Below are 11798 nucleotides of genomic sequence, written 5' to 3'. Positions count from 1 at the left end.
CAACTATTTTTTTTTTTTTGAAATGAAGAAAAAAACAAGTGTTGTAATTGTTATAATGGTTAATGATAGTTTTGGTAGAGCTAAGTTATCATTGAAACCTTGGCATGTAGATTAGAATCACCAATCACCTAATTAAAGTTGAGTTCTGAGGCAATGCTTCCTTAGGAGTTGCATCAGGCTTCTTGGGCCAAAGAGCCTTAGGCAATCATCTTTGTTCCAATTGCATGCTTCTTCTAGCAACCAATGAATTGACTTGCTTCCTCCCACTGTCCTCAATTTTAAACAGTAAGCCACATCCATCAGATGGCACCACACAAGCATGTATTTGTCTTTAAATTGTTCCAGCTCAAAGAAAGGCATTGATCATGCTGTCATGATCCAATACCAACTGCAAATTTTTGTCTTAAAGGATTCTTGAACCAATGGTGCCCCCAAGATGGAAGATGGTTATGGTCCCTAGGGAAATCAATAGGGTCCCCTGCTTGCTACATGGCCTCTGAAAGGCCAATGGACATTTTTGTCCTTTTGAACACCATCACAAGTTTTTCTTCCATGTTTTATGTAGCCGCTTCTTATCTCTTTTTGAAGTTTTTAGTTGCTTCAATATTGTCTTCTTATTTTTGTCATCTTCCATGATGCCAAAGATTTTCTCTCTTACTGTCTATTTTTAAAATTAATTTTTTTCTATACATCATTGTAATGATGACTTATCATATATTTAATTTTCAACAAAATCACAACTGATCCAATATTTGTAGATACTCTCTCCAAATATGATTTGATACTTTTATCTTTTTATGCTACTTTCCATCAAAAATATAAAATTTGGTTTATATTGAAAAGTGCTATATTTTTAATATAAGTTTTTAAAAGTATGATAATAAAAGTTATTTTATATTTAAAATAATTATTCATGAAAACAATGAGTCAAAATAATAATAATTTTTGAAACTATACATAAACTTATTCTCATGGGGTGGGGACAATTTTTTTAAAAGAATTCCCATTAACACCTTTTATTGAAGAGTTTTTGGTCTTCTATGCATGTATATTTTTAATTTTTTTTGGTAAACATATTTTTTCCTCTGCACACTTCCAAAGCAAGTGTCCCAACTGCCCCACCATGGAATTTTCTGTCCATAATTAATGAAGCTCTAATCTATTCCCCCCCCCAAAAGCTTAGGTTTTTGGATTTTTCCAATCCCCCTTTCCTAATTCAGGCCACATCAGGTATTCAGGTGGCAGGCATGGTTGTTCCCTCCCTCTCTTTTCTCCCTGCTTGCCCCAGTCTTCTGGGCTCTGTCATCGCTACTGACATCCAAGAGGGGCATGAGAAAGCAAGGCTGCAAGCTGCTTCTGAACAGAATGGCCAGGCTAAGAACCCAGAGGTGGCGATGAAACAGAGCACCCATTAATGATTTGATCCCCTGACTCCATTTGACCATCTCTGTTGAGCCCTCAAAGGCCCAAACCACCCATAGCTTGTGCTTCCCATATGCACGCCCACTGTTGGGAGCTTATTGGTTCAATGGGAGCAAATCATAGGAAAAATGGGCTCTTTCTTATGGTGTTTCTTTGGACCTTGGCTTCTGCAGCTGGTCTTCTCTCCCCTAAAGGTGTTAACTTTGAAGGTAGTCTTGACATATTTCATGGCTTTTTTTTTCTCTGTTCTCTCCAACTCCTTTTCTCCAAAGAGGTGAAGAAAAATGGGCTACTTCTGATATGTGGCTTTTGTTGTTTCAGTGCAAGCTTTGATGGGTATCAAAGCCTCTCTGAAGGATCCCCACAGTGTTCTTGAGAACTGGGATAGGGACTCTGTGGATCCATGCAGCTGGGCTATGGTTACATGCTCACCAGAAAATCTAGTCATTAGTCTGTAAGTTCTACAACTCCAAACTCATCATCTGTTCCTTGCTTTCATGTGCCTTATATTGGCAACTTGACATAAGAAAGAAATAAATGTTTTGTACTTGGGAGTACAACTTCTGAAAGTTAAGAGGTAAGGAGTAATATGAACTTGTTTTGAGGTCATCTTTTGCAGAGGAATTCCCAGCCAAAACTTATCTGGTACACTATCTTCAAGTATAGGGAATTTGACAAACCTTGAGACTGTGTAAGTTCTCACCCCTGATATATGATTGCCTCTTCTCCTCTCTTCTGCTTTTCTGTCCCTCTCTGAATTGTGTTTTGTCTCACTGGTTGGTGGTTTGCTTTTTCCTTTTTCTTTTTTAGGCTCTTGCAAAACAACAACATATCAGGACCAATTCCCCCAGAGATTGGGAAGCTCTCAAAGCTTAAAACACTCGACCTCTCCAACAACTACTTCACTGGTGGAATTCCCACCTCTATAGGCCAACTGGAAAGCCTTCAGTACCTGTAAGTAGACAGTGCCACAATAGAACTTTCATGAAATTACTCTGTATTTAAATCATACCAAGGTTTTCATATGTGTTCAATCATTTGATTGAGATCAGGAGACTTAACAATAACAGCCTTTCTGGAGCATTACCTCTGTCTTTGGCTAACCTCACGGAGCTAGCTTTTCTGTAAGTCTGACAAGGTTTTACTTGTTGCATAGAAACCTAATTTCTGTCTTTGAAGAAGGTTGATAACTGGAGAAGAGATTTTGGCTTTTATGCTTCAGGGACTTATCTTATAATTATTTGAATGGTCCTATCCCTAGATTTCCAGCAAGAACGTTCAAGTAAGGCTACTGGTCTTTACCTTTCTGATTTCTCTGCATGTTATTAATTTGAATATTGGTACACTTGTTCATTGTAGTTGACCAAGAAACTGTGCCAGTACTGTGTAGCCAATGCATCATTAATTAATTAGGCCATTAAATTCAGATACCTAACATTTTTTGTGGATTGATTTCAAAACATATTATTAAATGCCAATCTAATTGGTATACATCCAAATGTTTGCAAACCATATAAAGTGGCCCTTTCTTTGCACTAGGGCTGGCAACTATGTTTATTAGTAAATATTATGGTGGTGTATTGTGTCAATATTTCTTATTTATCTTTTTCTTACTACAGATATAGGAAAAGTGGAACTCGAAACTTATTCTATTGTAAAATTTTCTGCAGCATTGTTGGAAATCCTCTGATTTGTGCTACTGGTTCAGAGCAAGATTGCTTTGGGATGGTGCCCATGCCATTGTCCTATAACTTGAACAATTCAAAGAGTAATTACTTGCCTCTAAAGATTTCTTATTGTATCTTCTCTCTTCTTTACTTGAGAGATTATTCTAAATAAATAACATTACTTTTCCTTATTCTAGCATGTCCCTTTTCTCCTCTATCTTCATGCTTTCAACATTTCTCCCATTTGGTTCCCAAGTGTTGATAGTTAAACTTTTGTTTTGCTTCCATACATTTTATTTTAGGAAATATTCCTAGACTTAGTCACTAATTTTTCTGCTTGGATTTTTTAATGAAATTATTCTAGACTTATTTTTTTTTCTCAAACAACAATTCTATACTTAAATAACAGCACTTAATTGATCCTTTTCTTTTATGAATGCCTGTATCATTTGATTTACTTGAACTCTTAAATGCATAGGACATGGGATATTTCTTCTAATTTTCCTTATGCTGTGACTGACCTTATTATTTCTTGCTTCGATTCTGAATTTTGTTGATATTTTATCCAGGTACTCCAACTGCAGGAAGGCCGAGACGTTATAAAGTCGCTGTTGCATTTGGGTCCTGCATAGGAGGCATCAGTTTACTAGTTTTCGGCATTGGGCTATTTTTCTGGTGGAGACAAAAACATAACCGACAGATCCTTTTCGATGTTGATGGTTAGTAAAGTAATAAAGATAGGTTTGAAAACCTACAAGTCATTCTTTCTTAAGATTAGCAATCACGGCACCAAATACGGATGACTGAGCTAAACATTGTTAGTTCTTTGGCTTAAATTCTCCATCTTTTTGTTTCTTCAGACCCACATAATGAGGAAGTTTGCCTGGGAAACTTAAAGAGGTTTCAGTTCAGGGAGCTCCAGATTGCAACAGATAACTTCAGTAGCAAGAACATTCTAGGAAAAGGTGGCTTCGGAAATGTCTACAAAGGTCAGCTCCCTGATGGAACTTTAGTAGCGGTAAAAAGGCTCAAGGATGGAAATGCTGTGGGTGGAGAGATCCAGTTTCAGACTGAAGTGGAGATGATAAGCTTGGCAGTGCACAGAAACCTCCTCGGATTGTATGGATTCTGTATGACTGCTACTGAGAAGCTTCTAGTGTATCCTTATATGTCCAATGGAAGTGTTGCTTCCCGACTCAAAGGTAAATCATACATTCTGTCTGATTCATGCATGGATTCCAAATTCCCATAAAAGATATATAGTATTTACAGTAGTATTGTAATTAATAAATATTTTTGGAATTTAATTTGGCATCTGCTGAATAATCACAATTAGTATTACTTAGCGGTGATTCAGTGCGATTATCGAATAACCAAGTATCATGGACTGACTACAATGTAGGCTTTGGTTATCATCAGGATTTTAATTATTGAAAAATAATTAGAGTTTGGTCATTATAAGAACCATGGCCTCCTGAGTTTGCAACTGCAGAATTAGTATAATATGGTCCAATTGCAGCATCATATAGTGAAAAGTTCTACCGACTACTGATTACATCATAAATTAATACTGTTCATGGATTTTAGAAATAACCCTTAATTGATAATGAGATTAAGTTACGATCATTTTTCTTCTTTTTTTCCTTTTAATATGATTTAGATTTCCGTTTTACATGCATGCAACCTTTGCTTTTTAGGAAAACCACCATTGGATTGGATTACTAGAAAGAGAATAGCACTAGGAGCTGCAAGAGGTCTTCTGTATCTTCATGAGCAGTGTGATCCTAAGATAATTCACAGAGATGTAAAGGCTGCTAATATATTGCTCGATGATTATTGTGAAGCCATAGTAGGAGATTTTGGGCTTGCAAAGCTTTTGGATCATGGGGACTCGCATGTGACTACAGCAGTATGGGGCACGGTCGGGCATATAGCTCCAGAATATCTCTCCACAGGCCAGTCCTCGGAGAAAACTGACGTCTTTGGCTTTGGAATCCTCCTCCTTGAGCTAATAACTGGTCAGACTGCTCTAGAATTTGGCAAGGCAGCAAACCAGAAAGGAGCCATGCTTGATTGGGTAAAGCTTCATCTCGCATTCAGAAAGGACTTCTGAATGCAGAATGAACCTGAATTCCAGTTCATCGTATTCATCAGCACCTTGTAATTTACTTGTTTTCTCTCGTTCAGGTGAAAAAGATCCATCAAGAAAAGAAGCTTGCTACACTCGTGGACAAGGACCTAAGGAACAACTATGATAGGATTGAGCTTGAAGAGATGATCCAAGTAGCACTGCTGTGCACCCAGTACCTTCCTGGCCACCGGCCCAAAATGTCCGAGGTGGTTCGGATGCTTGAAGGTGATGGACTCGCAGAGAGATGGGAAGCCTCGCAGAGAGTTGAATCCCACAAGAACAAGCTGCCCGAGTTCTCCTCAGAGCACTGCTCCTCTGACTTGACTGATGACTCGTTGTTACTGGTCCAAGCGATGGAGCTTTCTGGACCAAGGTAATTTTCCTGGCAATAAACAGGCTTGGCAACTTGGAAAAGAGTTGCGACCGTTTCATTGTGATGAGTTTGTATGGTATCAAGTTGCAAATCAGAATTCTGGGATGGCAAATCTTGGTTGGATTTACAGAAGCTTTGATTTTTGTGATGAAGTGATTTTGGAGTGTCTGCTTAGCCATGAAGCCTTCATATATGGAATGAGTGTTTCTCGTATAGAAGTGACATGCTGAAGTTAAGAACCCAAAGGGTTCATGACAGTGAAAAAGACGATATGATTCACTCCTAAAGTTTAAGAAACTTAGCTGGAGGCTGATGTTGTTTTTTGGTTCATGGGATTTTGTTGTATAAGTGGCACGCAAGAATTGGCGACAAGAGGAAAACATTATATAACTGATCCTGTAGATGGCATGCTGTTTGGTGTGTTTAAAGTAAGTTTAGCTCATTCTTTTAAGAGTTTAAACTGTGCAAGTGCTGAAAAAGGGCAAAATTTAGAACCATCTGCTCGGAAAATGCAATTAAAAAATAATAATACTGTAAATTTCTTTTCTCTCTTTATGTAATTAAATAGAATATTACTCACCAAGCAATAATAATCTCTACAATCAACTCAAGCAACTAACAAACAAAATAATTGAGCAATCCACACACAAGAGACAACATAATTTTTTTAACATAAAAATTTTTTTGATGTGAAGAAAAAAATTATGGAACTTAGTCCAGCCAAAATTTTTTAATATTTAGAATAATGAAATTATAATAGATCTTCTCTAGTTAAACTAAAGGCTGCACAAACATCAACAAGATTGAATCTTGGCTTATGCAACAAGAATATTTTTCACCAATAAAGCATATTTCAACAATAAATAACAAAATAAATAATGGATCTCACCAAGTGTTGATGCTTGAAATAATCAATAGAGAATGTTTTTCAAAAATCTAAACCATTCAATTTGTAGCTCTCAATGTTGGAAATAAGATACTAAAATTTTAGCCAAATTTGAATAAAATCAATTATCCAATTATCCGACAAAGTAGTACATTTTCCTCCTCTTTTTTGTTTTCCTTTTTTTTTTCTTCACTATTTTTCATAGGGTTTTAAAGTGCCATCTTATCCTCTCTCTCTCTCTCTCTCTCTTTAATTTCAAATAAGGTGGGCCCCACATGAGGAGGGACCACACTAACAAATCTCTATCTCCCAATTCATGTGGGGGGTTCCACTAAGCCGTTTTCTCTCTACAAGCAATAATTTTATCATGGACAAGATTTTAGTCATCATATTTGACTCATTATCATCATTATGGATTTTTTCAAGACATAGTAACTTCATTTCCAAAGCATCCCAAGCCCAATAATATCTCACATCAATGTGCTTGGATCTCGAATGAAATGTTGAATTCTTTGAGAGATGGATGATATTTTGACTATTACAATAAAGTATATATTTCTCTTGTTCTTGACCCAACTCTTGTAAAAAAAATTTCATCCACAAAAGTTTGTTACAAACTTCTATAACTATAATATACTCGGTCTCCATAGTGGACAAAACAACACATTTTTGTAACTTAGATTGCCATGACACTACTCCCCCTAAAAAAATTATCAAGTATCCTGATGTGGACTTTCTGAAATCTATATCACTAGCCATCTAACACAGGTTTATCATTAGCAAAACATAAACAGACTCTAGAAGTGCCTCTGAGATACCTGAGAATCTATTTAACAGCTGCCCAATGTTTCTTATTAAGATTAGAAAAAAACTGACTTACAACACCAACTATATGAGCAATATCCGACCTTGTGCAAACCATGACATACATCAAACTACCAACTGCAGATGCATAAAGAATCTTCTTCATTTTTTTTTTATCTTTTTGACTTGTAGGAGACTGCTTGGAACCTAACTTGAAGTGACCTACAAGTGGAGAGCACAGTGGTTTGGACTTGCTCATGTTGAATTTTTCTAACATCTTTTCGATATATTTCTGTTGAGATAACTAAAGCTTTCTATTCTTTCTGTCACACGAGATGTTCTTTGTCTTTAACTATAAACCCTTGTAGCTGCTCCATATAAATTTTCTCCTCTAAGTCACTATAGAAGAAGGCAATTTTTACATCAAATTGTTCAATCTCTAAATTCATGCTTGCAGATAAACCAAGAATAACTTAGATTGAAGATATCTTGACCACATGTAAGAAAATTTCTTCAAAGTCATTACTCTTTTTCTGACTAAAACCTTTCACAACTAACCGTGCCTTATACCTTGGTTGTGAGCTCTTCTCTTCAGTCTTCAACTTGAACACCACTTATTCTTGAGTGCTCTTTTATCCTTAGGTAGTTCCATCAATTCAAATGTGCGGCTCGTATGCAAAGATTTTATCTCCACCTGTATAGGTTTTAACCATTTTCTCTTTTGTTCATGATCTGTAGGCTCTTGATAGCATTCTGGTTCTCCCCCATCAATGATCATCACATACTTATGAGGAGAATATCTCTGAGAAGGTTGGTGCTCTCTAATAGATCTTCTCAACTGAGGCTCAACTGGTGATTCTGGAGATGCTTGCTCAACATGCTCATCTAGCACATCATTATCAGGTGCGGGCTCATCAACTGTGTTACCATCATCTTTCTGTGCATTTTTTCTATTGTCATCATCCATCATGGTTGGAGGCACTAGACCTAGATCAACATAATTTCTACTGACAGACTTTGATTTCTCAACCTTTTCAAAATCTTTAATCATCTGGTCTTCTAGAAATACAACATCTCTGCTTCTAAAAACTTTCTTATCAATTGAATCCCATAATATGTAACCAAACTCTTCATGTGCATAATCCAGAAAAATACACTATTTAGACTTGCCATCAAGCTTGGATCTCTCATCTTTAGAAATGTGAATAAATGTTATGCAGCCAAACACTCTCAAGTGATCATATGACTTATCTTTCCGAATCTACACTCTTTCTGGTACATCACCTTTAAGAGGAATTGAAGGAGAAATGTTGATTAAATCCACTGCAGTTCTTATTGCTTCACTCCAAAAGGATTTAAACAATTTAGCGTTAGAAAACATAAACCAAATTCTTTCACAAATAGTATGGTTCATTCTCTCAACAATTCTATTATGTTGAGTATTATAAAATTGGTTTTTTCAAGCCTGATGCCACAATCTCGACAATATTTCTCAAATGGACCTCTGTATTGACCATTATTATCTGCTTGAATACACTTCAAATGTTTTCTCATTTCTCTCTCAACACTAGCATGCAAATGTTTGAATGAATCGAGCATCTGGTCTTTAAATTTTAAAACAAAGGCTCATACTTTTATAGAATGATCATCACTAAAAGTAACAAAATATAAAACACCATAAAGAGTTCTAGCATCTATAGTGCAAATATTAGTGTGAATTAAATCCAAAACATGTGATCTTTTATATGGAGGGGATTTATAAAATGTAGCTCTATATTGTTTACCAGCTAAATAATGAGTATAAGTCTTTAGGAGCGTATCTTTTACAGAAAAGAGTTTTTTTCGGCCAAAATATTAAGTCCTTTCTCACTTATGTGTCCAAGCCGCTTATGTCATAATTCAATGGAGGAGTCTTCAACTATATTTACCTCCTCCTTGTACAATTTTGCTTGTCTTATGTAAAGTATGCTTGATTTCTTTTCTCTTGCTACCAGTAGAAAATCTTTGGTAACCTTCTATTGTTCTTCACCGAAGTGGTTGTGCGAACCTTCATCATCAAGTACTCCAGTAGAGATCAAGTGGAGGTAGATATCTGGAACATGTATCACATTTTTCAGCAATAGTTGACACCCAATGTCGGTTTCCAAGCAAACATCTTACAAGCCCACAATTTTAGTTACTCCATCATTTTTTATCTTCACACTACTAAAATCACTAGTGTAGGATGTAAAGAAGTCCCATCGAGAAGTAACACAAAAAAAGGCACCTGAGTCAACAACCCAAGTACAATCCTAGCATGTAAGGTTTACACAAGTATCATCACAAATAATACCGACATCACCATCAGATACAACTATTGTTGTATCTTTTTCTTCTTTCTTTTTTTCATCTCTTTCCCTTGATTGCTCTCTTTCAAATTTTCTGTATTCTCTTTTCATGTACCCTGGCTTGCCATGATAAAAATATTTGATCTCTTTTTTGAATTTTGACCTTCTCCTTGACTTATTATGATTGTTAAAATTTTGTAAGATTCTAGTTTTACTCTTCTCCCGCCTTTCTGTAACCAATGTCTCTAACTGTGTAGTCACACTATATTTTCATCTTCTGATCTCCTCATTAAACATATTATCTTATTCCATTCCCAATGATACCATACCATTAGGAGTTGAATTACTAAGTGATACAACCAGAGTTTCCAAACTATCAGGCAAATAGCTGAGCAACAACGGTCATTTTTATAGTATTTAGCCGATTTACCATATCCTGAAATCTATTTAAATGCTCGGTCATTGAACTTTCTTCCTTATACTTTATATTCACAAGTTTTCTGATCATGAATGCCTTATTTTGTGCAGTCTTCTGCTCATAGAGACTCTCTAATTTATTCCATAAACTATGGGCATTAGTCTCCATAGCAACATGATGCAAAACGCTATCATCTATCTACTGCTTGATTAATCCAATCGTCTTCCTATTCATTTTCTCTCACTCTTGCCGAGTTTTGTCACTTGGTTTGGCATTATCTTCTTCAATAGGATCATACAAATCTTTGCAAAATAATAAATCTTCCATTCGGAGCTTCCAAATTGAATAATTGGAACATGTGAGTTTAACCTTATTGCCACCTGAATGCGCTACATAAGAAAAATTCAGCTATTAGCAACCTGCTCTGATACCACTTTTTTGGAAAAAATGCAATCAAGAAATAATGATGCCGCAAATTTTTTTTCTTTGTGTAATTAAATTGGATGTCACTCACCAAGCAACACTAATCTCTACAATCTATTCAAGCAATTAAAAAGCAAAATAATCAAGCAATCCACACACAAGAGGCAATACAATTTTTTTAACGTAACAATCATTCGATATGAAGAAAAAAATTATGGGACTTAGTCCGGTCAATTATACTATTTAGAATAATGGGATTACAATAAATCATCTCTAGTTCAACTAGAGGTTGCACAAACATCAACACTTAGCTTTCACAACAAGAATATTCTTGACCAATGTGGCAGATTTCAACAATAAATAGTAAAATAGAGTATAGATCTCACTAAGTATTGATACTTGAAATAATCAATAGAGAAAGCTTTTCAAAAATTCAAATCGTTAAATTTGTATTTCTCAATAGCGGAAACAACAAACTGAAATTTTAGCCAAATTTGGATAAAAGCAACCACCCGATCACCCGACGAAGTAGTACATTTTTTTTTCTTCATTTTTTTTTTCAGACCACCAAAACTTTCGATTCTCACACGATTACCGCACTCCCCAAGCCAGGTGGTTTCAAACTGCCCTCTCATCCTTTCTTTTTTTTCTTAAATATCACATAAGGTGGGTCCCATATAAAGGAGGACCGCACCAACACCATCACAGTTCATCAGAATGTTGGTTGCTTTCATGTTGCGGGTCATGGAATTCATTGCCCAGAATTGTGAGTGGGGGGTCAGCAATACTCTCCATTCATAGGAACATGCTGGAGGTGGTCACTTATTTAGTGAAGTTGAGTTGGATAAACTCATTGATTCTACTTGTTTTCTCTGTTTGTTCTCTCAACAAAGACAAAAGGGAATATATTCCAATAGATATTCTACTTTATTCTCTATGAACAAGATGCTTTCCATGTATTATCGTGTGACATTCTCTTGTCGGTGAGATCTCCATTTGCCCTACGAATTTTATCATCAAATGACTGAGAATCAATATAGGGAATGAGTATTCGGGATGAATTCTTGTTGGTTTTTGGAGTTTTGGCATGCAGCAAGGCTAGGGTGTATGTATTGATTATGGAGATTTGATGACCAGAGAGTTTTATTAATTTTGAATTTATCATTTAGATAAAGATTTTGATATTTTGGCTTGAAAATATCAGTTGCGAACTAAAGAAAATCTCGATTGATCTTGATGTTGGACATTTACGGAGATAATTAATATATCGAGATGTAAAAATCTTCAAGAGTTCACTTGCAAACTTGCTTGACGAACATTTTGGGATTCAAGAATCTTTGTTGTTTT

General features: G+C 35.8%; 1 protein-coding gene across 2 annotated transcripts; it reads left to right on the top strand.

Annotated features, from left to right (window-relative positions):
* The first annotated feature begins 1173 nt into the window (after positions 1-1173).
* Positions 1174-6022, top strand: LOC120112327 (protein CLAVATA3 INSENSITIVE RECEPTOR KINASE 5-like). 2 transcript variants are annotated; one of them, XM_039131320.2, is made up of 11 exons: positions 1174-1631; positions 1744-1876; positions 2042-2113; positions 2233-2376; positions 2475-2546; positions 2645-2704; positions 3093-3190; positions 3659-3808; positions 3950-4291; positions 4787-5166; positions 5277-6022. In XM_039131320.2, the coding sequence occupies exons 1-11, from the start codon at positions 1496-1498 to the stop codon at positions 5595-5597; spliced, it is 1908 nt and encodes a 635-aa protein (XP_038987248.2). In that variant the 5' UTR covers positions 1174-1495; the 3' UTR covers positions 5598-6022. The 2 variants fall into 2 exon arrangements, with proteins under 2 accessions (XP_038987248.2, XP_038987259.2); XM_039131331.2 differs by having other exon boundaries at positions 4934-5166; positions 5277-5745.
* Positions 6023-11798: the final 5776 nt, after the last annotated feature.

This window comes from Phoenix dactylifera, chromosome 2 (assembly GCF_051530095.1).
Source record: "Phoenix dactylifera cultivar Ajwa chromosome 2, Ajwa_hap1_PhDact_Kaust_v1.1, whole genome shotgun sequence".
Lineage (NCBI taxonomy): Eukaryota > Viridiplantae > Streptophyta > Magnoliopsida > Arecales > Arecaceae > Phoenix > Phoenix dactylifera.
This window is presented reverse-complemented; position numbering and strand designations above follow the sequence as displayed.

Coding starts and splice junctions, on each gene's coding strand:
- LOC120112327 (XM_039131320.2), top strand. CDS start 1,496: ATGCACGCCCACTGTTGGGAGCTTATTGGTTCAATGGGAGCAAATCAT. Junction 1,877..2,041: donor GAAAATCTAGTCATTAGTCT/GTAAGTTCTACA, acceptor CATCTTTTGCAG/AGGAATTCCCAGCCAAAACT. Junction 2,705..3,092: donor TTTCCAGCAAGAACGTTCAA/GTAAGGCTACTG, acceptor AATTTTCTGCAG/CATTGTTGGAAATCCTCTGA.